Raw genomic sequence first — 27346 nt, 5'->3', positions numbered from 1 at the left:
AGGCTCACTGGAATGTGTCTTTTGACTGCGATGAAACCAAATCGGTGCAACCTCCCTCTGTGCCACGCTGCCCGCAGAGGCCAGTTCCAAAGGGTTCTGGTGAGTGACCGGTCCTGAAAGGAGGGTATAGCCCCCCGTCCCCGTATTATTCCTGAGAGGGGAGCAAGGAGGAGCCGGCAATCTGAACGGAAAGGTGAACATCTTGAGAGAAAGCTCCCAGGGGGCATCCCCCTTAACTGGAACAGATGTAAAGTCTCCTCACAATAGGATTAGTCTGTGGCACGTGGACTCCTCTGGCTCTGCCGTGAAAGGGAGCCTGTCTGCAGACAATGGGCCATGATCTCCCCCATCAGTTCGCTGGGGTCACTCACAGACCCAGCCCAGAGGAGGCCAGGCAGGCTGCTGCTCATTCTCTGAGCCTCAGACATTTGAGGGCCGGGGCTGGCCAGAAAAGCAAGGACATTTGCATGTACCACCCCCGCTTCCAGATTCATCTCATTGGCCGGCCGCTCTCCCTCTTTGTATAGTTCCGAATAGAGGCAGGAGTCCAAACCTGTTGGAACCATCTGCCAGGAAGGGAGAGGGCGATATTCGATACGGAGCTGGGGGGACTGTGGCAACAGGCAGATTTATTGGCTGCAATCTGTTCCCTGAGTTCCCAGAGCAGCCAAGCCCAGAGGTGGAACCTTAGATGTCAATCCATTAATGAATTAATTAGTATTCCCTGTAATCCCAGGCTCCCAAGGAAATGAGTGTGTGTGCCCCAAATTACTGTGCAGTGGCCTCAGGTTTGGCGTAGGCAGGGGATCTCTCAAAGAAGTGAGCTCTGTGTGCTGCCAAGGAAACCAGCCAGCAGCCAGCACAGTGGTAATACCAGAGGCCGTGAGCCTCTCAGGGCCCTTGCTGACACTGACCTAAAGGATGGGGGCTCCAGGCCTGTCTGGGAGAAAATCTGAGCATTCCCATTCACAGGGAAATAGAGATGATGAGGACTTTCAGTGCCCAACTGAAAGTGGGACCCTGCAGTACCCAGGGTTGCACAAAACTTAACTAAGATCAGGACTCTGTTGTACCAAGTGCTGCACAGACCCTGGCTGAGGTCAAGGTGCCAGGTGCTGCACAGACATAAGGGGAGAACCGTGTTATCCACTCCTGTGAGTGTTACAAGTTGTATGATAATTGGAGCATTTCTTAAAGCCCCAGCTCTGGGAGTCAAGTGATCCCCTGAGAACTCAGCTGAATAGGGAAGGAAGTTTCTTGCCCTTTTGGTTGAAGAGGCCGCTCTGGCAATGTGACTGGATCGTGACCACCCGGCAGGCAAATGATTGTAGAAACAATCCCACATTTATGGTTCTTTTCAAACTCAACTCACACTTGCTTAGGCCCAAATCATGATTTTCGAGTTGGAGGTGCTAGATGATGTGGTCTGTGCTCAAAAGAGTTTGCAAGACAGACACAGGGTGGGTTTAATTAGCTCCTGGAACAACGGACCAAGGGACAGGGTTGCTCATCACTTGGAGCCTTTCAATCCAGGGTGGTTGTCTCTTTTGGTAAAATCCATTCTGGCTCAAGCACGTATTAATCCAGGGATCCCCTGTGCTATGCAAATTGAAAATTACTCTTGAATGTAGCAGCAGCAGTAGAGATTAAAAAGATTGAGACATTTCATCTTAGAAAAGAGGAGACAAGGGGGGATATGATAGAGGTCTATAAAATCATGACTCATTTGGAGAAAGTGAATAAGGAAAAGTTATTTATTTGTTCCCATAACATATGAATTCAGGGTCACCAAAATGAAATTCACATGTAGCAGGTTTAAAACAAACAAAAGAAAATATTTCTTCACACAACACACAGTCATCCTGTGGAACTCCTTGCCAGAGGATGTTGTGAAGACCAGGATTTTAAAAGGGTTCAAAAAAGAGCTAGATAAAGTCATGGAGGTTAGGTCCATCAATGGCTATTAGTCAGGATGGGCAGAGCTGGTGTCCCTAGCCTTTGTTTGTTAGAAGCTGGGAGCGGGTGACAGGGGAGGGATCACTTGATGATTGCTTGTTCTGTTCACTCCTGCTGAGGCTATGTCTACACTACACTGTTCTTCCGGAAAAAGCCATGCTTATTGCAAACCGTAATTTGCATTTTTTCTGCGTCTTTTTTCAGAAGAGGATTTTCCAACATTTGGCCCATCTACATTGGGCCAAATGTCAGGAAAAAATCCATGTTCAGAACAACTTTTCTTCCTCATAAAACGAGGTTTACAGGGATGCCAAAAAAGTGCGTCTGCTCTTAGGAAATTTTTTTTGGAAGAGTAGATGCATTCCCTGTAGTATAGACATAACCTTGGGCACCTGGCATTGGCCACTGTTGGAAGACAGGATACTGGGCTAGATGGACCTTTGGTCTGACCCAGTACCGTTCTTGGGTTCTTATGTTCTCATGTACTACTACAACTAAACTGCATTAACATGGCACATGCCACAGATAAATCAATCCAGAACTTAGAAGGGCCTTCTGATTCTAGAGATACAAGACCTTCTTCAAAAGCGTGGCAATGACAGGCACCTTTTTCAAAAGGGACTTAGGCACTTAGGAGGTGAGTCAATTGGAAAGCCCGTGGCACTGAAGGGCTTTGGTCCCTTCTAGGCTGCTCTGGGGACGCTGGTCGGTGCTAGCAGCCCAGGCGGGGCCGGGTGCTCGGTGCTGTACTCGGTGCTGGCAGGGTACAAGGTCCCGCCTGGGAAGTCTCGGAGCCGGCCGCAGGAGCGCTGGGAGGGCCGGCCCGCCAGCAGGAGGAGCCTGCCAGCCCCAGCTTACCGCGGCCCCTCGGAAAGGGGAGGAGTCCCAGGCAGAGCAGTGGTGCAGAAATTGCTCCGGGGAATCTTTCAAAACTGCCGCGGCCCCGGCTCACCGCGCAGAGCCGGGAGCTGCCCGAGGGGAGCGTGGTCCGGAAAGGGGCCGAGAAGGCGCAGCCCAGCCTCGCTCGGGCCGGGCGGGGCCAGGCGCGGGCAGGCTGGGGGCTCGGGCGGAGCTGGCCAGAGCCCTGGTGCTGAACCCGCGGGCGGGCGGAGCGGCATGGCGACCGGCCTCTGAGAGCGGCGCCGGCGAGGACTCGCTCGGGGGCGGCGGCGGCTCGGCCAGCGGCCCGCTCTGCGCTCCTGCAGGTGAGGCTGCGGCCGCGGCGCGCTGGCGGCACTGGGCGGCCGAGCGGGCCCTTTGGTCTCCGGGAAAGCAAATACCCCGGGCGGGATTTCAAACTGCCAGCTGGGATTGCGGGGTGAGTTGCGGGTCCCGTGGCTGGGAGCGGGGTGAGTTGTGGTCCCGTGGCTGGGAGCGGGGTGAGTTGCGGGTCCCGTGGCTGGGATGTGCGGGGTGAGTTGCGGGTCCCGTGGCTGGGATATGCGGGGTGAGTTGCGGGTCCCGTGGCTGGGATATGCGGGTTGAGTTGCGGGTCCCGTGGCTGGGATGTGCGGGGTGAGTTGCGGGTCCCGTGGCTGGGATATGCGGGTTGAGTTGCGGGTCCCGTGGCTGGGAGCGGGGTGAGTTGCGGGTCCCGTGGCTGGGATATGCGGGTTGAGTTGCGGGTCCCGTGGCTGGGAGCGGGGTGAGTTGCGGGGTCCCGTGGCTGGGATATGCGGGTTGAGTTGCGGGTCCCGTGGCTGGGATGTGCGGGGTGAGTTGCGGGTCCCGTGGCTGGGATATGCGGGTTGAGTTGCGGGTCCCGTGGCTGGGATATGCGGGTTGAGTTGCGGGTCCCGTGGCTGGGATGTGCGGGGTGAGTTGCGGGTCCCGTGGCTGAGAGTTGGGTGGGTTGCGGGTCCCGTGGCTGGGATATGCGGGTTGAGTTGCGGGTCCCGTGGCTGGGAGCTGAGTGGGTTGCAGGTCCCGTGGCTGGGATGTACGGGGTGAGTTGCGGGTCCCGTGGCTGAGATGTGCGGAGTGAGTTGCGGTCCCTTGTCTGGGATCTGGGTGGGTTGCGGGTCCCGTTGGCTGGGATGTGCGAGGTGAGTTGCGGTCCCGTGGCTGGGAGCTGGGTGGGTTGCGGGTCCCGTGGCTGGAATGTGCGAGGTGAGTTGCGGTCCCGTGGCTGGGAGCTGGGATGTGGCGGGGTGAGTTGCGGGTCCCTTGTCTGGGAGCTGGGTGGGTTGCGGGTCCCGTGGCTGGGAGCTGGGTGAGTTGCGGTCCCGTGGCTGGGAGCTGGGATGTGGCGGGGTGGGTTGCGGGTCCCGTGGCTGGGAGCTGGGTGAGTTGCGGGTCCCGTGGCTGGGATGTGCGGGGTGAGTTGCGGGTCCAAAGCAGACTCCGGGCTTGCTGAATAACAGACGCTCTCGGACGAGGCAGAAATGGGGCAGCGCTTCGGAACCACTTGACCGCCGAGTTGAAGCCCGGAGCCGGGCCGGGGGCGTGGGGCCGGGGCTGTCTGCGAGCAGGGAGCCCCGGCGAGCCCACAATTAATTCATCCTTCCCCAGAGCTCCCCCGCCGGAGGCGAGAAGCCCCGAGTCACCGACAGCTGCGGAGCCCTGTGGCCCGGGCCGCGTTAGGCCCCGCGGGCAGCGTGGTCTGTGGGGCGGGAGTGGTTGGGCCCGACTGCGAGCTCCTGCTGCCGCCTACGGGCCCCCGCGGCCGCGGTGAGAGTTTGTGACTCGGAAATTTTGCCCCGGCCGAGCGAAGTTCCCGCTGGCTTGTGGCTCCGTGTCGCGGGCCAGCAACGCCAGAAGCGGGCGGATGAGTGAACGGGGCATTTCCCCGAGGTCTCCGCTCCGCCTTGTGCCGGGCGGCGCCGCGGGAAGCGTTTTCCTGCCCTTGGCGTTTGCTGAGAGAGCTGGGGAGGGACACAAAGTGCTAGAGGCCCCCGGGCCAGGAGATTTTCCTCCCTCTCTCCCTCTCTCCCTTCTTTCTTCTTTCCTCCGCCCTTCTCTCCCTCTCTCCCTCCCGCCCTCATGTTCCAGCCGCTCGAGAATTCTAAAAGCTCCCAGCTGGTACCAAACACTGATGAACACCAACCACTTTAGAAGAGGATTCCTACCGCCCGTGCCCGGCGGACCCTGCCTGGCTTGCACCGCACTGCCTGGCTCCTGAAACCCTCCTCTGGATACTCCAGCCGACCCCTGGGCCCTGCTCCCTCACTTCCCTGGCTCTTCCCATTTCGGGGAGAAGTTTGCAATGTAGTAAACAGCTGCCCCAAGTGAGCAAGTGGGGGACAGGCAGCCTGGGGCAGCTGAAATGACCTAGGCAGGAGCCAGCGCAGATGCCAGCCAGGGGCATTCAGGGTTGACAGCAGAACATGGCATTGGTGGGGCTTGAAAGTGCAGAGGAATCGGCCGAGGGATCTCTGGCTCATCGCTGGCAAAAGCACCGAGCAGCTGAGCTCCACGGGCTGCTAAGAGCCTTTGGGGGGAATGGTCCTTGACCACATCATGAGCAGAGGCCCCCAGAGGCTCCGAGGGGTTGGCCCAACTGTCCTGCTGGCACTTGGCCTGTTTGCATTTCCAGTGCCTATGCACTTTTCATTCACAAGCAGGTAGCCACTGGGAGGGACCCACCTCTGGGGGGAGCAGTGTCTCCTGAACAGGGCACAGCAACACTGTACAAGGGCTTAGTGAGGACGTACAGCAGACTGGCATGTGCCACTGGAGCTGTGGAGGGGTTTAGGTGGGGGAGAATGGAATTACCTAGCTTGGGATTTAGTCAGGACACTGGAATTAACTGCCCTGCTCTTGCAAAACACACCACGGGGTCACTGGCTCTCCTCCCGCAGCGCAGTGCACTCAGCTGATGGGGTCCACCAAAGAGAAACACTGAAACGTGAGCTCCTGGGAGTACTGCATGGTCCCTACTCCCCACCCGCCCCCAATGGCCTGAGTAAGGCAAGAGTAACTAATTAGCTTTGCTCGGGGAGGCTGTGTATGTGAGTGACAGGCATTTAACACCAGGGAAGAGAGAATGTTTCCAGGCACGGATCTTCCTGGAGAGCTGGTCAGGGCGGGGGGACCCTGCTGGAGGGAAGTTGAGTCTCGGTGCCTGGGTAAGGAAACATCTGAGCCTCAGGGGCAGCAGAAGTCACCATGACCCCTGTTGCTATTCCCCCAGCACCAGGCTGCTAAGTCGGGCTGCCCCAGAGCAGCCTCTGATGTGTACTGGGACTCACCCCAGGGAACTGCTGGTCCCAGTGGCGTGTAGGGGGCTGCAACCCAGGAGAGAGTAGAAGGCTTTGTGATTTGGGCACATCGTTGGGGAAAGGGACCAGCACCCCACCAAAGCAGCGTCCCAGCTAGCTCTGGCACTTGAATGTTTCCTATAACAGCCGTCAGCTAGGGCCTTTGAGTGGGCTGTAAGCCTTTGTCATGGGGTCTGCCTTCAGTGCAGCTGGAAGCTGACCTGGGGAGACAACTGGCTAGTTCTGCCTGGACTGGCAAACTGAAAATAGCCACGTGGTTGTTGTGGTAGCCTTGGTGAGCCACCTGCGCCCAAGGCCCTGCAAACCCCGGGTCCGGTCTCAGCCCAAGCCCCTGCCAACTGCCCCATCCAGACCGCTCTTTTTAGCATGGAGCTTGTGTCTCTCTGCTCAGGGTAAGTGTCTCTTCAAGGCTAACACCCCAGCTTCCTCTGCTTGTGCTAGAGGAGCAGCTTCTCTAGCCGGCAGACGTAGTAGCTTTGCACCTCTGAGGTGGTCTAAGCTTTAGAGGGGAACAAAGGTCTGGACTCAGTCAGGGAGGGTCGCACATGTTATTTGCGTCTTGTAATTTTTCCATAAGGGCAGTAGCACAGACCCTGAAGGGCCTGCCCAGTTTCATGACCTGATTTCCATTGACATGACTTTGGGTCTCTTGGTTTATCAACTCCCGGTGTCTGAATATGCAAATTACTGCGATTGCAGTAACTGACTCTGCTGTCTGGGTCTTCCCCTCCCCCCGCCCCCTCAAGCAATTCATGGATTTCTTCTGGTTTCTCTTGTTGGTGTGCTGGCAGCACCAAGAGGCCTAAACTCAAACTCGGGGCCTGACTGTGCTGGGTGCACCCTCTTCCCACTCCTGAGATCTGGGCGTTTCTCATGCCAGGCACTGTCTCCCATCTCTGTAACCAAGTGCACCCAGCTGCTGGCTCTGAGTGCTGCTGCTGGACCATGGGCTAGTTCAGCATCCCTGGCCGGAGAGACGAGGGGCCGAGGTGTAAGTGACCCAAGCTGGGTGCTTTCCTCTTGCTCCCTGACAGTGAGGGAAGGGGAAGTAGAGCAAGCAGTGCCCTGGTATGGGGGGCATCAGCCCCCTCTCCCTTCCTAAATGGTGCCCTGGCTGCTGCCTGTTAGTGATTCATGCCCCTGTGTCCTAGTGCAAGAGTGACTCTGATTCACGTCCCTTTCTGACCCTTTAGCCTCAGTTTCCCAAGGAGGATTTCTCCCAGCTGAAGTGCTGAGCTGTGACCCCGCACTGAAACTTTACTTATTGCAGATTGCAGTAATGTGTGTGTACATCTGTGCCTATGTGTGTACATGCATCCCTTGTATGTGTGCACATGTACGTATGAGCACGTGTACGCGTTAGTGTGCCCATGCGTGTGCTGTGAGTGTTTCTGTGTACATGCATGTTCACATGCACAGCTGAGTATGTGTGTGGCTGTTTGGGTGTGGGTGTGCAAGCATGGGGGGCTGGCTGTGGTGGATAAAAACCCAGCTGCTTTCTGGACTCTTTCTGCCTCCCAGACAGCTGTGTGCAGGCTGTCGCAGTCAGAGCAGGAGAAGCGCTGATCCCTCCCCTCATCTGCATTTCCAGCACTAGGGGTGGGGTTTTCAGGGCACTGAGCACAGAGAGCTGCAGGATCTGGCGCCAGTGGGAAGGGGGTCAGAGCTGGTGCATGACTGCTTTGGGGTTCTGGCTGGGTGGTTTTTGTAAGTTTGAGGCAGGGACCTGGAGCTAAGCACAGCGCCTGCTCTGCTGCTGACTGGGGCCTGATTCTGATCCCATTCCACCGGTGACTGCACTTCTGCCATTGCAGCTGTACGGGTTTAAAAGAGGTTGTTCAGTTTGGAAAACGGAAGACCGAGCTGGGACATGACAGCAGCTTTCAAGGGCCTAAAAGGGTATTACAAGGAAGAGAGAGAAAAATTGTTCTCCTTGGCCTCTAGGGATAGGACAAGAAGCAATGGGCTTAAACTGCAGCAAGGGAGGTTTCGGTTGGACATTAGGAAAAGCTTCTTACCTATCAGGGTGGGTAAACACTGAAATACATTTTCCCAGAAACTTCAACACACAGGCCAAGAGTGGGGAGGAGGGCAGATGAGCTGGCCTGGTTCCCAACTGCAGTGGAAATGGGTTCTGATCCAGGTGGTGGGATGGAGGAATCCATGGTCCAGATCCTGGCCAGTACTGTGGCCCCTTTGGCAGTAGACTAGGTGGTGTAAGCAGGCACCATTGCTAACCCAGGTTTCCAGCTGCCTCTTCCTTCTGCGATATTTACTGACCACAGACTCTGGGAGCTTGGCTTTGAATCAGTCCCTAGAGATGACCCTTGCAGAAGCACAATGTCCCCTAGCGCCCCACTGGGACACTGGGCAGGGATTCCTAGATTCACACATTCCATGGCCAGATGAGATTGTTGTGATCCTCCAGCCGGACCTTGCCAGAGACGAGCTCCAAGATCAGAACTTTTAGAAACAGAATTCTCAATATTAAACTAGTCAGCGATGGAGAGTCCATCACAACCCTCTGCAAATTGTTCCAGTGGTTGATTATGCACCCTGTGAACAATTCATGCTTTACTTCCTGTCTGAATTGGGTTAGCTTCAGCTTCCAGCCACTGAATCATGTGAGATCTTTCCCTGCTAGACCAAAGATCCCATTAAATATTAAATGTTTGCTCCTCATGCAGGGGCCTAACAGGTACTTGTAGACTGATCAAGTCACCCCTTAACTTTCTCATTCTTAAGTTAAATAGCTTGTGCTCCTGTGGTCTATAAGGCAGCTTTTCTAATTCTTTGATCATTCTCTTGGCTCTTCTCTGACCTCTCTTCAATTTATCACTGCCCTTTTTGAATTATGGATGCCAAAGGTAGACACAGGATTCCAGCAGTGGTCACACTAGTGCCCATTACAAAGGTAGAAGAACCTTCTACTCCTACTTGAGATTCCCCTGTTCAGGCATCCAAGAATTGCATTAGTCCTTTTGGCCACCCCATTGTACTGGGATCTACCTCATGTTCAGCTGATTATCCACCATCACCCCCAAATTATTTTCAGTCACTGCTTCATCAAAATTTTGTGCAGTACGAAGGCAAAGCCTTACAGAAGTTCAAGTCAGTTCCAACAACACTATTATCTTTACCTCCCAAACTTGTAATCTCACCAAAAAAGATATCAGATTAATAGGCCATAATTACTGGTCAATCTGTTTACCCTTTTAAAATATACTATCATAACAGTAGTTTTCTTTCAGTCCTTTGTAACTTCCCTGATGTTCCAAGACTTATTGAAATTCAACATTAAGGGCTCATCTAGATGTAAATGAGCCCTACTGAAATGAAGCATGGATTTAAATATCCCGCACTTAATTTGCATATTTGTGTCCTATCGCTGTTTCTAAAAAGGGTATTTTGAAAGTGAAACCACAGTCTAGATGCGGTTCTTTAAAAAAAAACCTTTTTCAAAAGAACCCATACTCCTGAAAAAAAATGAGGAATACAGGTTCTTTTGAAAAAGGGTTTTCCCCCCAAAATAACTATGTCTAGACTGTAGTATCACTTTCAAAATACCTTTTTTGAAAAAAGTTATTGGACGCAAATATGCAAATGAAGCACGGGATATTTAAATCCATGCTTCATTTGCACTTTCGATTGGGCTCATTTACATCCCTCTTTTGAAAGAGGGATGTAGTCTAGACATAGCCTAATAGTCCAGCAAGATCCCCAGCCAACTCTTTTAGAACTCTTGGATTCAAGTTAGCTAGACCTGCTGATTTTAAATTAATTTAGAAGCAGCTTTTAACAGCCTCCTGATATACTAGTGGGATGGAGGAAATGTTATCACAATCATAAAGTGACACTACATTATCTGTTTTTCCCTGAATACAGAACAGGAATATTTATTGAACACTTCTGCTATTTCTGTATTGTTATTGAGAATTTTCCCTTTTCATCTAGTAATGCACTAATGCCATTTTCCGGATTCCTTTTGTTCTTAATATATTTTTAAAAGTCCTTATTGTGCTGATTCACAGTGGGCAGCATCCCCTACCACAGGGATTTCCAATCCTGCCCTCCTAGGAGGTTGAGCTTAGGTGCCCCCCTTCACTGCCTGGCAGGCAGGTGAAGAAGGAAGACCACTCTAAGCAGCTCCAGGCTGGAAAGGAGAAGCCCCAGGGTTCCTGCCTGCTCCTAGGCCTGTTTCAGCCCTGTCAAGTCCCAATTCTGAGTCCCATTCTCACCTCTACCCCACCCTGGGCCATGCCCAATTTTGTGCAGGGACAGAGCCCCCTCAGTATTTCCACAGGAAGGGCACTAGCCTGCTGCCTCCCTCCCCACCACCCCGATGTCTCAGCACCTCACAGTCTTCACTACACTGATCCTTTCAGCCATCTGTGAGACAAAGCCACAGATGAGAGAGCAGCGGGCCAAAGAGGCCAAGTGATGTGAGAAAGGTCACAGAGAGAGCAGGTGAGCCAGGGACAGAGCCTCAAAACTGGGGACATTCCAGAAGAGTAGAAGAAAGCTAATACTGGGCTAGTTTTCAAAAAGGGTAAACAGGATGACCCAGGCAATTATAGACCTGTCAGCCAGACATCAACTCTGGGCAGGGTACTGGAGCAGCTGATACGGGATGCAATGAATAGTGACCTAAAGGAGGGTAATGCCAAAAAAGAACCAAAAAAGTGTCACCAGGGCTTAACAACCAAGTAAAAGAAGTAGTGAGAGATAAAAAGGCATCATTTTAAAAGTGAAAGTTAAATCTTAGTGAGGAAAATAGAAAGGAGTATAAACTCTGGCAAATTAAGTGTAAAAATATAATAAGAAAAGCCAAAAAGGAGTTTGAAGAGCAGCTAGCCATACACTCTAAGGCTGTGTCTACATTGGCCACTTGAATTTCCGCAAGAACACTGACAATCTCATGTAAGAAATCAGTGCTTCTTGCGGAAATGCCATGCTGCTCCCGTTCGGGCAAAAGTCCTTTTGCGCAAAAGCTTTTGCGCAAAAGGGCCAGTGTAGACAGCTCAGATTTGTTTTGCGCAAAAAAGCCCCGATTGCGAAAACGGCGATCGGGGCTTTTTTGCACAAAACAGTTCTTCCCTGTCTACACTGGCCCTCTTGCGCAAGTATTCTTGCGCAAGAGGGCTTTTTCCTGAGCGGGATCGTGAAAGTATTTGTGCAAGAAGCACTGATTTTGTACATTACAAAGTCAGTGCTCTTGTGCAAATTCAAGCAGCCAGTGTAGACAGCCGGCAAGTTTTTGCCAGTCTAGATGCACCCATAGAATAACCTAATTTGTTGTGGGAAAAGTCAACATGGTTTCTGTAAAGGGAAATCATGTCTTTATAATCTACTAGAATTCTTTGAGGAGGGTCAACAATCATGTGGACAAGGGGGATCCAGTAGATATAGTGTAGTTAGATTTCCAGAAAGCCTTTGACAAGTTTCCTCACCAAAGGCTCTTAAGTAAAGTAAGTTGTCATGGGATAAGAGGGAAGGTCCTGTCATGGATTGATAACTGGTTAAAAGACAGGAAACAAAGGGTAGGAATAAATGGTAAGTTTTCAGAATGGAGAGAGGTGTCCCCCAAGGGTCTATACTAGGACCGATCCTATTCAACCTATTTATAAATGATCTGGAGAAAGGGGTAAACAGTGAGGTGTCAAAATTGGGAGATATTAAACTGCTCAAGATAGTTAAGACCAAAGCAGACTGTAAAGAGCTTCACAAAGATCTCACAAAACTAGGTGATTGGGCAACAAAATGGCAAATGAAATTTAATGTTGATAAAGGTAAAGTAATGCACATTGGAAACAATAACCCCAGCTATACTTACAGTATGATGAGGACTAGTTTAGCTACAACTACTGAAGAGAGAGATCTTGGAGTCATTGTGAATAGTTCTCTGTAAAACATCCACTCAATGAGCAGCGGCAGTCAAAAAAGCAAATAGAAAGTTAGGAATCATTTAAAAAGGGATAGAAAATAAGACAGAGAATATCTTACTGACTCTATATAAAACCATGGTATGCCCACATCTTGAATACTGCATACAGGTATGGTTGCCCCATCTCAAAAAAGATATATTGACATTGGAAAAGGTTCAAAAAAGGGCAACAAAAATGATTAGGAGTTTGGAGTGTGTCCCATATGAAGAGAGATTAAAAAGACTGGGACTTTTCATCTTAGAAAAGAGGAGACTAAGGGTATGTCTACAATACATGGCTCCGTCGACGGAGCCATGTAGATTTGTTTATTGGGCAAAGGCAAATGAAGCCGCGATTTAAATGATCGCGGCTTCATTTAAATTTACATGGCTGCCGCGCTGAGCCGACAAACAGCTGATCAGCTGTTTGTCCACTCAGCGTGCTAGTCTGGACGCTCCCCTGCCGACATCAAAGCCCTTTGTCGGCAGCCCTGTTATTCCTCGTGGGATGAGGTTTACCGGGGCTGCCGACAAAGGGCTTTAATGTCGGCAGGGGAGCGTCCAGACTAGCGCGCTGAGCGGACAAACAGCTGATCAGCTCTTTGTCAGCTCAGCACGGCAGCCATGTAAATTTAAATGAAGCCGCGATTATTTAAATCGTGGCTTCATTTGCCGTTGCCTACAAACCTAATCTACATAGCTCCATCGATGGAGTCTAGACACAGCCTAAGGGCGGGGGTGGGGGGGTATGATAGAGTCTATAAAATCATGACTCGTTTGGAGAAAGTGAATAAGGAAAGTTATTTACTTGTTCCCATAACATAAGAACTAGGGGTCACCAAATGAAATTAATAGGTAGCAGGTTTAAAACAAGCAAAAATAAGTTTTTCTTCACACGGCACATGGAACTCCTTGTTAGTGGAACTCCTTGCCAGAGGAGGTTGTGAAGACAAAGACATTAACAGGGTTCAGGAAATAACTCGATAAATGCATGGAGGTTAGGTCCAGGATGTGTAGGAATGGTGTCCCTAGTCTCTATCAGAAGCCGAGAATGGGAGACGGGAGAGAGATTGCTTGAAGATTCCCTGTTCTGTTCACTCCCTCAAGGGCATCTGGCATTGGCCACAGCTGGGAGACAGGATACTGGGCTAGATAGACCTTTGGTCTGACGCAGTATGGCTGTTCTTATATTCTTATGCCATTGATGCCCATCAGCTTGGGTTTCTGGAGAATAGATCCTGGCAGACGAAGTTGGTAGCTTTTTAAAATGAGATTACAAGTTTGGTTGATAACAGTATCAGTGTTGATGTAAAATATATTTAGGTTCTGGTAAAAGCATCTGACTTGATGAAGCAGTTCTTTTGGTTACAATATTAGAACAATGTAAAATGTAAATGGCACCTTAAATAGATTGAAAACTGGGTAGGTCTCAAGATGCATCTGTAAATAGAAAATTGTCATCAGGGAGGTCTGTTTCCAGTGGGGTCCTACAGGGATTGGCTCTTGGCTCTCAGCTAACATCTTTATCATGACTTGGAAGAAAACAAAATCATCACTGGGTACAAGCAAACAATATCCGTTTGGATACAGCGCAGTGAGTGTACCCAGCTAGAAAGAAAGGCTCTAGGCCCTGCTTCCAGGGTGGGGACTCACTCTGGAGCAGCAGTGGCTCTGAAGATTTGGGGGCTCTCGTGGACAATCGATTGGGCATGAGCTCTCAGGGTGCCACTGTGGCTGAAAGGTGAACGTGATCCCAGTAGGCATAAACAGGGGACTCTCAAGTAGGAGCAGCGAGGTTTATTGTACCTGCGCACCTGGCTCTGGTGTGACTGCTGTGTCTGGCTCTAGTGCCCCCCATCAAGAAGGATATTGGTGAAGTGAAGGCGCAGAGCAGAGCCCTTGGGGATGATTAGAAATCCCACGTTCAAGTGGAAGACTCAAGGAGCTCTGTCTAGTAAGCCTAAGAAAGAGACAGTCTGGGGTGACTGGATCACAGTCTAAAAGTAGCAATGTGGGGAACAAGTGTGTAATAATGGGCTCTTCTGGCGAGCAAGATGTAACTGTGGCGTAGTGGGGGTGCTGTCTGCTCTGTGACCCGGGGTCCCCCTGCGCTGTGATGTGAGATTCTCGGTGTCTCTCCCAAATGTGTATTAACCCAGACACCCAGGCTCAGCCTCCCAGCCTTTGCAATAAATTCTGCTCAATTGTTAAATCTTTTACCCCTTTTGTCCCCCATTTTTCTATTGAAAAGAAAAGGGAAAAATATAAAAAAGTGAGGAAAGGGGGAAAATCCCTGAAAATTCAAACCAAAATGGTTTAAAATGAAACAAAAATCTTCATTTCATTTTGGAAAAGCGATTCACATTGAATATTTCACTGAAAATGGGGGAAATGTAAAAGGTCCAATTAACAAACCTGTTTGCTTTCTGGCTTTTTCATGACACCCCTGCCCTGGTCTGAGCTGCCGCAGGTACTAGCTGGTGATAAGATCCTGCAGCTCGTTGATCAAATCAGCTGGGTTTGTAAGTGCAAGGCCAACAAAGCCCCTGTGTGTGTTCCTGGGAGAGGTGCTGTTCATTCCCTTCCTTCTCATGGTGCACAGCCTGTCCTGCTGAGGAGCTCTGGATCCCATCATTAGCCACACGGAGCTCAACAGCTGTTGGCATCTACAGGACTCAGCAAAAGCCAGAGTTGCAGACTCACACCCTGAGTACTGAGTCCAAACCCCAGTGTGATCAGGGGTCACCCACTGAAATGAAGAGGCAGCAGGTTTAAAAGAAACAAAAGAAAGTATTTCTTCACACAACACGCAGCCAACCTGTGGAACTCCTTGCCAGGTGATGTTGTGAAGGACAGGACTATAACAGGGTTAAAAAAGTTGATAGAGGATCAGGCCATCAGTGGCTATTAGCCAGGATGGGAAGGGATGGTGTTTGTCAGCCTCTGTCTGTCAGAAGCTGGGAATGGGCAACAGGGACGGGATCACTTGATGATTGCCTGTTCTGTTCATTGCCTCTGGAGCACTTGGCATTGGCCACTGTCGGCAGACAGGACACTGGGCTAGATGGACCTTTGGTCTGACCCAGTGTGGCCGTTCTTATGCTCTTATTCCTAGGGACCCCATGTTCTGAGAGGTTCTTTGGGTTAGGGATATTAGAGGAGCTGCCCATTTGTAGACTTTAAAGTCAACAGAGCATGTTTTGCTAGCGTTAGGGTGTCCTCCCCAAATTCTAACTCAGGAGCCAGATCACATTCTTCCTGAATTGTCAGCTAGAGATGGGAGTCTCCCTTCCTTATCCTGCTGCAGATCATTATGCCGTGTTTCTGTGCACTATTTGGCTACGTCTACACTCCACATTCATTTTGAAATAAGTTATTCTGGAAGATATCTTCTGAAATGCTTATTTCAAAATAACTGCAGCTGCCATGTCTCCACCGCCCCTATTTTGAAATAACTCTTTCAGAAGATGCATTATTCCTCTTAGAATGAGGTTTACAGATTTCAGAATAAGCCTCCTGTTATTTCGAAAAAATTTCAAAATAACACTATTGCTGTGTAGACACTCACATAGTTATTTCGGAATAACGGCCTTTATTCCAAAATAACTTTGCTATGTAGATGCATCCTTTAATAGCCTCTGTATGCCATCCAAGGCTATGTCTGCACTACAGAGCTTTTCCTGGAGGTATCCCGGAAAAGCTCTGTCATGTCCAAGGAACGCATCTGCTTTTCCAAAAAAAAAAAAAAAAAATCAGAAAAGCAGACCCTTTTTTTGGCATCCCTATAAACCTTGTTCTACGAGGAAGAAGGGATGTTCTGAAATAGGCACTTTTTTCCCTGACATTTGGTCCCATGTAGGCGGGTCAAATGTTGGGAAACCCTCTTTTGGCAGAAAAGTGGAAAAAAATCTGCCAACCGAGGTTTGCAGTTTGCGTGTCTTTTTCTGAGTTTTCTTTGTAGTGCAGACACAGCCCTAAAGGTGGCTGCATTTCAGGGGAGAATAAAGTGATTCCAGTGAAGCATTAGTTTTAGTTTGCTCTGTTTTTAAAGGGCACTGAGACCTTTCAACTTTCAGCCTGAACGTTGCTATACGAATGGCCATCATCTCTGTGATAAAGCATTGCATGCTCAAGTCTTGTGGGGCTGGGCATTTCTCCTTCTTTCTCTCCCTGAGTCTCTCTGACACATGTGCACACACTCTGCGAATAGTGGAAATAGCATTCAGGAGACACCTACCCCCCCCACCTGCCCGCAGACCCTGCAGCTGTGGGTTCCTAGCACTTCCCTGATCCTACTCCATCTGCACTGTTCACTTTCCTGCGTTCCTGTCAAACTGAGCAATGCTGGCAAGTTAGTCGTGCCCCTTTGCAGTTTCTGAGAGCCCCGTTAAACTCAAGGGCCAGTTTTTCCAGAAAATCAGCCACTTTTCCAGAAAACCTTGCCAGCTGTCTACACTGGCCGCTTGAATTTCCGCAAAAGCACTGACGATCTCATTTCCGCACAGCGCACGGATTGTCAGTGTTTTTGCAGAAATACTGTGCTGCTCCCGTTCGGGCAAAAGTCCCTTTTGCGCAAAACTTTTGTGAAAAAGGGCCAGTGTAGACAGCTCAGATTTGTTTTGCGCAAAAAAGCCCCAATCGCGAAAATGGCAATCGGAGCTTTTTTGCGCAAAAGCACGTCTAGATTGGCATGGACGCTTTTCCGCAAAAAGTGCTTTTGCAGAAAAGCGTCCTGCCAATCTAGATGCTCTTTTCCAAAAATGCTTTTAACGGAAAACTTTTCCATTAAAAGCATTTCCGGAAAATCATGCCAGTCTAGACGTAGCCAAGGAGTGACCAGCCACTAAATCCCATTGCGGCTTCGGCACAAGAACATTATTGACCAATTCTCAGGTGAGAATGGGAGCTGAGCTCTGGTGTCACAGGCCAGAGTCCTGCCCTGCCTGGTTGAAAAACTTTTAGAAAACCTGCCAGGACGATGGAGAATCATCCTGGGCCAATTGTTCCATGGCTAGTTACCTGCCCTGTTAAACCAAAGGTGCCTCCTTTAGAGTCTCAGTTTGTCTAGCTTTGGCTTCCAGCCTTGGCTCCCTGAGAGAGGGGAGCCCAGTCAGTGGCAGCCTGCTCAGCACAGCTCATGGAGGGTTGGAGCTGCACTTTCTGGGAGCGCTAGTTGATACTGACAGGGCAATGGCCAGTAGCTTGGTGAGATAACAGCAGCGCCTGGTGCCACAGGGCTGGAGAGCTGTCCCAAGGGCTCAGCTGCGGGTCCCCCTCGCAGGGATAGCTGTGGCTAGGACAATCCATTTGTGCCCACTGCAGTATAGATTAGAGCAAGACAGAACCTGCCTCTCCTTACGCCCGGGGAGGGATCAGTCCCTGGCTGCGCCGGAGCGCAGAGAGAGACATGCCCCCTCGAGGCTTGGCTGCCTCCAAAGACCCGGCTCTAAAATCTTTCCTGTCATGTTTGCCCACGTTGGTTTCCGAGGGAAAACATCCTGCGACTTCTTCCTCTTGCTGCTGCTAATTGGTGCCCACCTGGCCTTGCTGGATGCGACGGATGTTTGCGCAATTAACACCCTAATCCACTACCCAAGCCCCATCATGCATATTAAATGCAGGATTTTCCACATGGGATGGATGGGTGGTGTGGCCTGGGGACCCCTTGCTTGGGTGGCACACTTTCAATAAAGCGGCTTACATGTTAAGCTTTATTAAATGAGTCAGTTGAGCTGACAGGATTCGGGAGACTGATTAACATGAAACCAGGGCTGTTTTGTGTAGTGTGACTGCATTAATTATGCAGCGGAGGTAAACGAAGTTCCAGGCAAACAAGCTCAGGTTACAGGAGCTAAGGCAGAGAAATAAAAAGCAGAGCAGCTTACAGAGAGCTCTGCCCTGTCTCCCACCGAGACCAGGTTTCACAATGCCTGCTTTAAAATGATCTGCAAGAACTGAAACAACTCAGTGCATGCCAGGCATCCTGGGGGCTCCCAAAGGAACATTCCTCCTGCCACAGATCAGATGGCAGGTTGGCGACCATGGCGGGAGAACCAGGGTGTCTCAAAGGCTCAGGTTGAGATCTACCGTGCCCATCCGATCCATTTGGTTTGACATGTTCATTTATATGATACAGGAGCACCTACATGCCCCGGCCATGCCCAGGCCCAACTGAGGCTGGCCCTGCACAGATCCATGGGAATGGCAGACCTTGCCCAGGGAACGTACCATGTACACAGACAAAGGGACTGCCATTGTCCCCGTTTTCCAGATGGAAAACTGAACTGAGGCACAGACAGATTAAGTGACCCACCTGAGGTCGTTCAGGGAGTCTGTGACAGAGCCAGGGACTGAACACAGCTCTCCTGAGTTCAAGGCCTGTGTCTGATGCACCAAACCTGCCTTCCTCTTGTCCATCAGTGGGGCACCGTCTGCTCAGTGCTTCTCCCTGGCACTGCCTGGGCGAGTGAGGACCTGCCCCTGATCTGGCCATGCACTGAGACAGACAGACAGACAGACATCCCAGGGCTGCATATTCAGGAGGCGCCTCCTCCTGAGATCTCCTCCCTGACCCCCCAGCTCTTTCATTGTGGCCAATCATCCTGCAAAAGAAGCCTGGGTGGCATTTCTGTGGCACTGACGCAGGGGCTTTGTCCAGCTAGACCAGTGGCTTGCACAGCAACCCCACACTGCATGGCCCTGGCGCCAGCTTTCAAACCTGGCTTTACTGTGCGTTGCGATGGAGCCCAAACCCCATGACTTGAATCAGAGCTTAGTGCTGCCTGGGAACACTCCAGCCACATGTGCAGCAGGAGCCTGGCTTCCAGAGCGCTGGGGAGTGACCATCCCAGCCACAGCCAGCCGGAGCTGCAGGAGCTCAGAGGCCGTGGGAGTCTGAGCTAGCGCATGGGGCCCATGTTCCAAAGAGTGTCACAGTTCCACAGCCAGGCAGAAAGAATGCACACACAAACACACGTATGCACACACACACTCATACTCACACACACACACACACACACTCATACACACACACACTCCAGGGCACAAACACACACACACACACACACACACATTCCAATGTGTATACACACAAACACTCACCCCCCCCCCCCAAACACACACTACAGTGCAGAGACACCACATACTATTTAGCCTTTCCTTAGCTCAGTAATTCTCAGCCTTTCTATGTTGGGAGCCCTCTCCCAGCCAGTCAGGACCCCTGTTCCCTGAGTCGGTAGCACAGGAAAGCAGGAGGGCCCCATGCTCTGTGGAACCCCAATGAGTCACAGGACATTTGCGGGTAGATTGGGAAGATGGCGGAGCAGGGAAGGTGCAGTCCCCTCCCCAAAAGGGCTGAGTCAGCACCTCTGTGCACCCTGCAGGCTTCCATGACCCCAGTTCTGCAGGAGCTCTCCCTCCGCCCCCATACTCCCAGCACAAAGAAGAGCATCGCGCCCATTGTTTTTGCTTTCCAACTGGCCATGAAGCAATGAGACGAATCCATCCATGTGCCAGGCAGTGCAGGGCCTGAGCCTCATGGAGCTGATTGAATTCAGACTCCAAATACTCACAGTGACATTTAAGGGAGTAAAACAAATCCATAAAACTCAGTCACTGGAATCCAGGGATACGTCTAGACTACATGCCTCCGTCGACGGAGGCATGTAGATTAGCCAGATCGGCAGAGGGAAATGAAGCCGCGATTAAAATAATCGCGGCTTCATTTAAATTTAAATGGCTGCCCCGCTCTGCCGATCAGCTGTTTGTCGGCAGATCGGGGCAGTCTGGACGCGACGCGCCGACAAAGAAGCCTTTCTTGATCGGCACAGGTAAACCTGGTTTCACGAGGCATACCTGTGCCGATCAAGAAAGGCTTCTTTGTCGGCGCGTCGCGTCCAGACTGCCCCGATCTGCCGACAAACAGCTGATCGGCAGAGCGGGGCAGCCATTTAAATTTAAATGAAGCCGCGATTATTTTAATCGCGGCTTCATTTCCCTCTGCCGATCTGGCTAATCTACATGCCTCCGTCGACGGAGGCATGTAGTCTAGACACACCCCAGGAGACCTGAAGGGCAGATGTGCACAAGCAGCAGGAGGCTCTTCGCCTGTACTCAGAGAGACAAGCTCTCACTGGCTGTGTCTAGACTACATGCCTCTGTCGGCAGAGGCATGTAGATTAGACACATAGGCAAAGGCAAATGAAGCCGCAATTTAAATGATCGCAGCTTCATTTACATTTACATGGCTGCCGTGCTGAGCCGACAAACAGCTGATCAGCTGTTTGTCGGCTCGCGCGCTAGTCTGGACGTTCCCCCTGTCGACATCAAAGCCCTTTGTCGGCAGCCCCGTTATTCCTCGTGGAATGAGGAGTACAGCTAGTTCAGATTAGGAAGCCTAATCCGAACTAGCTACTCCGTGCCGCGTGTAGCCGCGCGGCACAGGGTTCGAACTAGCCGGCATTTAAAAATGGTGCCGGCCGGCTTTATGCAAATGAAGCCTGGGAAATTCAAATCCCGGGCTTCATTTGCAATTGCGGATGACTACATTACCCCTGCTAGTTCGAACTAGCGGGGTAGTGTAGACATACCCTCAGAGGGGATTGACTCCAGAGGCTGGGCACACAACTGTTCATAAGGAGCATTGTGCTCACCCATTAAACCCCACCCATGCAGCATGGCAGGGGAAGGGACTAGGTAGCAGGTTTAAAACAAACATAGAGAAGTATTTCTTCACACAGCGCACAGTCAACCTGTGGAACTCCTTGCCAGAGGATGTTGTGAAAATCAGGACTTTATCAGGGTTCAAAAAAGAGCTAGATAAATTCATGGAGGCTAGGTCCGTCAATGGCTATTAGCAGGGCTCGACAAATCCATATATCTACTTGCCCATGGTGAGTAGATTTCAGCCGGTCGCCCCGTTCACCGGTGGTGCGCACATGCGCAGTGCCGGTCTGGCGCATGCATGGTGCAGGGCTGGCAAGTGGATTTTGCTGCGGTTTGTCGAGCCCTGGCTATTAGCCAGGGTGGATAGGAATGGTGTCCCAAGCCTCTGTTTGTCAGAGGCTGGGAATGGGTGACAGGGGAGGGACCACTTGATGATTGCCTGTTCTGTTCACTTCTTCTGGGGTTTTTGGCATTGGCCACAGTTGGCAGACAGGATACTGGGCTAGATGAACTTTTGGTCTGACCCAGTATGGCCATTCTTATGAAAGAGTGCACAGCACTTGGGGGCTATTGCTCCCAAAATACAGCTCCTTATCTAGGGATTCCCTGGCCTGGGAAAAGCTCATCAAAGCTAGCAGGAATCATTGTCACTGAAAGCTATGTGCATGGTGCTCAGACACCACAGCGATGGGCATGCAATAAAAATTGATGATAGATAGATAGATACTGTAGGCACATAGACAGAAAGACAGATAGAGGGATAGATACTGCCTATGAACTATGGATTTGTGCTGTAGTCTTGGGAGGTGACTTTGCATTCAATTTCTGAAGCATGTGAAGTGAAGAGTGAGTCCTTGGCCTGGGACTTATTAATACCCACTGGTTTCTTTGTTGCAGAAATCAGGAATGACCAAGACATATGCCAAATCCAAAGAGATGTCCGAGCTGGTCACCTCCCAGTCATGGATGGAGGAAGCCCTGAGCTCCCAGGATGAAATGAAGGAGGAGGACAGCAGACAAGCCCCCTATGGAATGGTGGCCAGCTTTAATGACGAGCATGACAGCATTGAGGAGGAAGAGGAGGAAGAGGATGGAGAGAAGCCTAAGAGAAGAGGGCCAAAGAAGAAGAAAATGACCAAGGCGCGGCTGGAACGGTTCCGGGCCCGGCGGGTCAAGGCCAATGCCAGGGAGCGCACTCGGATGCATGGGCTGAACGATGCTCTGGATAATCTGAGGCGGGTGATGCCTTGTTACTCCAAGACACAGAAGCTGTCCAAGATTGAGACACTGAGGCTCGCCAGGAATTACATATGGGCTCTGTCGGAGGTGCTGGAAACGGGGCAGACCCCAGAAGGGAAGGGCTTCGTGGAGATGCTTTGCAAAGGTTTGTCACAGCCAACCAGTAACCTAGTTGCCGGCTGTCTGCAACTGGGGCCTCAGTCTCTCTTCCTGGAGAAGCATGAAGAGAAGTCCTCGGTGTGTGACTCTGCTGTACCCAGCCATACCTTCAACTACCAATCTCCGGGACTGCCAAGCCCCCCCTATGGGAACATGGAAACTCACCTCTTACATCTAAAGCCTCCCACCTTCAAAAGTTTGGTGGATCCTTCCTTTGGGAGCCACCCCCCGGACTGCACCACTCCACCCTATGAAGGGCCCCTGACGCCTCCCCTGAGCATCAGTGGGAACTTCTCCTTGAAGCAGGATGGGTGTCCAGACCTGGAGAAGTCCTACACCATCATGGCCCACTACCCTTCCGTGAGCCTGAGTGGAGCTCATGGGCACCCCTCTCATTTCCAAAGCACAGTGCCCCGCTACGAGCTCCCCATGGACATGAGCTATGAGTCCTACCCGCACCATGTGGTTGGGCCCCAGCTCAACACCATATTTAATGAATGAGGGGAAGGCGGACAGCTAGACATCAACGTTCAGAACCAAGAGACATGCAGCCATTCAGTGTAGATGTTTCTGGAGTGCCCACGGCTGGGATGGGGACATCACTTCTCCAAAGCCATGTGAAAGACCTCTGGACCAGTCTCCTTGAGACACCTCTAAGAAAACCTCTGCTGGCCCTTTCCACACTCTCGACAGTTGTTTATTTGCTGGTTTCTACATTTTCCCCAAGATTGGCTCCTTCGTTTATTGCCAGCCAAGTACGTACTGGACTGATCACTTGTGCTTTTAAATGGAACACCCCCCTCGGCCAACACCCCGAGAGACACAGCAGTGGGGGCAGGAGCCAGCAGAGTAGTTCAAGCTGTCTGCAGAATTCGGGGCGCTGCGTTGGTTCCAGGTACATGCAGTCCTGGAACGGAACAGCGGCTCCTCACCAGGCCTCTGTCCCAAGCAATTGAATCCAAACTGCCGATCCATCTGGGAGAGACCTGGTTGTGGAATTCTGACATTGGGAACTGGTAAAAGAAACAGCCATGAACAGAGGCAGTCGAGTCATCGTTTCAAAACCGCTCCCAAAGGAACATCAGCCAAGCACGAGACACACAACCTGGAACCCGAAGAAGATATGGCAAAAATCTCCATCTCTTCCAGTGCACTAGCCACTGGACAAACCTGTGTCTCTTGCCAAACAGGGCTCCCGTCAGCTCCTTCTCTGGGGTGTCTTGGCATCAACCCCTGCCTTGGCACCCAGACACCATCCTGAGCAATCCCACCCCACGTGATTACTAACCCCGTTCTGAAGGCAGCACGCAGGCTCTGTTGAGCACCGCACGGACTATACTCCTGGGACAGGCAGCTCAGCTTTTCCCTTGGGGTCTCTCAGGTCCAGGAGCAACTTTACTGTCTGGGGAAGGTAGAGATGATCAGAACCAGTTACAAACAGCACTAAACTAACCATGCAAAGAGACATATGTAGTGAGGGGTTCTCCCAGCCAGCTCCCAAAGCATCAAACGTCCTCCCAGCGCCCAAAGCATCGGACGTCCTCCCAGCGCCCAAAGCATCGAACGTCCTCCCAGCTCCCAAAGCATCAAACATCCTCCCAGCGCCCAAAGCATCGGACGTCCTCCCAGTGCCCAAAGCATAGGACGTCCTCCCAGCGCCCAAAGCATCGGACGTCCTCCCAGCACCCAATGCATTGGACGTCCTCCCAGCGCCCAAAGCATCGGACGTCCTCCCAGCACCCAATGCATTGGACGTCCTCCCAGCGCCCAAAGCATCAAACGTCCTCCCAGCGCCCAAAGCATCAAACGTCCTCCCAGCGCCCAAAGCATCGGACGTCCTCCCAGCTCCCAATGCATCGGACATCCTCCCAGTGCCCAAAGCATCGGACGTCCTCCCAGCTCCCAAAGCATCGAACGTCCTCCCAGCGCCCAAAGCATCGGACGTCCTCCCAGCTCCCAATGCATCGGACGTCCACCAGCGCCCAAAGCATCGGACGTCCTCCCAGCTCCCAGTGCACCGGACGTCCTCCCAGTGCCCAGTGCACCGGACGTCCTCCCAGCGCCCAAAGCGTCTAACGTCCTCCCAGCTCCCGATGCATCGAACGTCCTCCCAGCTCCCAATGCATCAAACGTCCTCCCAGCGCCCAAAGCATCAAACGTCCTCCCAGCGCCCAAAGCATCAAACGTCCTCCCAGCGCCCAAAGCATCAAACGTCCTCCCAACGCCCAAAGCATCGAACGTTCTCCCAGCGCCCAAAGCATCAAACGTCCTCCCAGCTCCCAAAGCATCAAACGTCCTCCCAGCGCCCAAAGCATCAAACATCCTCCCAGCTCCCAATGCATCGAACGTCCTCCCAGCGCCCAAAGCATTGAACGTCCTCCCAGCTCCCAATGCATTAAACGTCTTCCCAAATCCCAATGCATCGAACGTCCTCCCAGCGCCCAAAGCGTCTAACGTCCTCCCAGCTCCCGATGCATCGAACGTCCTCCCAACTCCTAATGCATCAAACATCCTCCCAGCTCCCAAAGCATCAAACGTCCTCCCAGCTCCCAAAGCATCAAACATCCTCCCAGCGCCCAAAGCATCAAACGTCCTCCCAGCTCTCAAAGCATCAAACGTCCTACCAGCGCCCAAAGCATCGAATGTCCTCCCAGCTCCCAAAGCATCGGACGTCCTCCCAACTCCCAATGCATCGAACGTCCTCCCAGCTCCCAAAGCATCGAACGTCCTCCCAGCACCCAATGCATCGAACGTCCTCCCAGCGCCCAATGCATCAAACGTCCTCCCAGCTCCCAAAGCATCGAACGTCCTCCCAGCTCCCAATGCATCGAACGTCCTCCCAGGATCCAATGCATCGAACGTCCTCCCAGCTCCCAATCCCAATGCATCGAACGTCCTCCCAGCTCCCAAAGCATCAAACGTCCTCCCAGCTCCCAATGCATCGAACGTCCTCCCAGCTCCCAAAGCATCAAATGTCCTCCCAGCTCCCAATGCATCGGACGTCCTCCCACCTCTCAAAGCATCGAACGTCCTCCCAGCTCCCAATGCATCGAACGTCCTCCCAGGTTCCAATTCATCGAACATCCTCCCAGGTCCCAATGCATCATATGTTCTCCCAGCTCCCAATGCATCATACGTTCTCCCAGCTCCCAATGCATTGGATGTCCTCCCAGGTCTCACCCTCCTGGCTCCCAATGCACTGGACATTCTCCTAGCTCCCAAACATCCACTGTACTCCTCGCAGGAACACATCTATTCCCTGCTAAAGCATCTAGCTGAATGCAGAGAACAAGCTTGAAACCCTGGACACTTTGTCTTCACTGTCCCCTTCTCAACCAGGGACTAGACGATCAGTCCAAATTCGAAGCTCCAAGGAAATCAAATAGCCAATTACATCTACTCCAATCCTGGAGCTGCCAATCTGTCCTCCCCAGTGAAATCCTGTCCCGCAGAACTTCGTGTGTTACTCAAAACCAGCATGAGATCATCAGAGCATGAACCCCTTTTGGATCAGAACCAGGAACTGTTCTACTCAGCCATGTGTAGAACATGTGGGTCAGTTACATGTAACCTGCAGAGAAACAGAAGACTCCAAACTATAGGATGCTTTATCTGGAAGAAGTACAAATACCTGCCACTTAAAATAGAGGTTTAAATTAAACCACAAACGTGGCCAGGGCAAATGTTTCACGATGGTCTGTATTATATTTATTATACCCCGTGTTTGGAAACCAGATCCTGCCAAAATAAGTATGTCTTAATTTCCTGTTTTATTTATTATTTATCTGGGTCTAATTTATTTTGTTTGCATTTTACAGAGAATATGGAATGTGCTGAATAGACTGTTTCCTAATCAACTTTAAAGTGTTTAGTTGGAGTTTAGCTTTGTGGGGAAATGCATGTCGGGTTTTGGTTATTTATTAGACATTATTTATTTAATTTATTCGCCCTCTGCTGCTTTTGTGCCCTTCTTCCAGGGATTAAACCAAGTATGAACCAAGGAATTGAGTATTTAATGTTGCCCCTTTTTGGTTTTGGAAGATTTTTGCCAGACCTTGCCGGTCAGTCCCTAGATACGTCTATACAAGCAATAATGTTTAATGGCTATGCAATTAATTTTATTTTCCTTTCAAGAAAAGTCAGGCAACTATTTTTGGAATCCCCCCCCCCCCCCCCCCCCGCTATTGTTGGCCTCGAGAGCCCTTTGTGGGGAAGCCTCACTATTTTGAGGAGGAAATTTGTATAGAGCTGGAATTTTGTAATGTCTCAAACTCCAAAGGACCCTTTTTGTACAGTCCCTAGGATGATTATTAGTGGTCCATTTTGTTTTGTACTAAGAGCAAACAATCTATCCTTTTGTAAAGAAAGCCAGATCAGCTTGTTGGCTCCAATAAAGCTGTGGATCGTGTTTCAAACGGTGTTGCTCAGGCCTGCAGATTGTTCTCGTGTTTTTTCTTTTGCTGACTCCTGGGCCGATGATCAGCTGGCTGACCTCCCACCAGTCATGCTGCACAGACTCGCTCCAGCTGACATGGTGTTGGTGTTGGGGTCTGGGCCACCTCCAAGGAAAGCCAGGAGATTGATTCCCACTGACTTCACTATGGGAGATGGATTGGGCCCTGTGGGTCTCACAGCAGGATGTAACATGCACTTAGATGGGGTGAACTGCAGATTTAGAATGCCCATTAACCCATGCACCCACCCAAGCCAGTCTCCATAGAGAAAGTGGGTCCCACCATTGACTTAGCTCCATAAGACTCAGCCAAAAGCAGATTGGTCCACTTTCCAGCCCTGTAGAGACCTGGGTTCTGTTCCCTTCCCTGCCAGCTGGGCCAAGTCCCTTCTCCTCTCTGTGGATCAGATTCACCATCCATGTTACTGTGCATTTTAAAGGAGCACTTGAGGCCGCAGGGCCCTAGCATGCTGGGAGCTGCCCAGAGCCAGGGCCAGGTTAATAGACATTAAGGCTAGAAGGAACTGTTCTACTCATCCAGTCTGAGACCCGCACAGCATCACCTGGAGGCTCCTGCGTTGTGCCCAGCAGTCTAGCTGAGCTATAGCAGGTCTTTAACGGCATGTCCACACTGCAGTAACAGACCAAGCATTCACACTGCAATAACAGACCCGGCATCCACACTGCAATAACAGACCCGGCATCCACACTGCAGTAACAGACCAAGCATTC

The 27346-nt window shown here is 51.3% G+C and overlaps 1 protein-coding gene across 1 annotated transcript; it reads left to right on the top strand.

Annotated features, from left to right (window-relative positions):
- The first annotated feature begins 1816 nt into the window (after window positions 1-1816).
- NEUROD4 (neuronal differentiation 4) lies at window positions 1817-24199 on the top strand. Its single transcript, XM_075902086.2, has 2 exons — window positions 1817-3161; window positions 21661-24199. The coding sequence occupies exon 2, from the start codon at window positions 21670-21672 to the stop codon at window positions 22660-22662; it is 993 nt and encodes a 330-aa protein (XP_075758201.2). The 5' UTR covers window positions 1817-3161; window positions 21661-21669; the 3' UTR covers window positions 22663-24199.
- Window positions 24200-27346: the final 3147 nt, after the last annotated feature.

This window comes from Pelodiscus sinensis, chromosome 31, assembly GCF_052426305.1.
Source record: "Pelodiscus sinensis isolate ZL-2025 chromosome 31, ASM5242630v1, whole genome shotgun sequence".
Classification (NCBI taxonomy): Eukaryota; Metazoa; Chordata; order Testudines; family Trionychidae; genus Pelodiscus; species Pelodiscus sinensis.
The sequence above is the reverse complement of the archived record's forward strand: the minus strand, read 5'-3'. Positions and strand labels throughout refer to the sequence as shown.

Excerpts from the sequence above, each read along its gene's own strand:
- NEUROD4 (XM_075902086.2), top strand. The coding sequence starts at position 21,670 with ATGACCAAGACATATGCCAAATCCAAAGAGATGTCCGAGCTGGTCACC.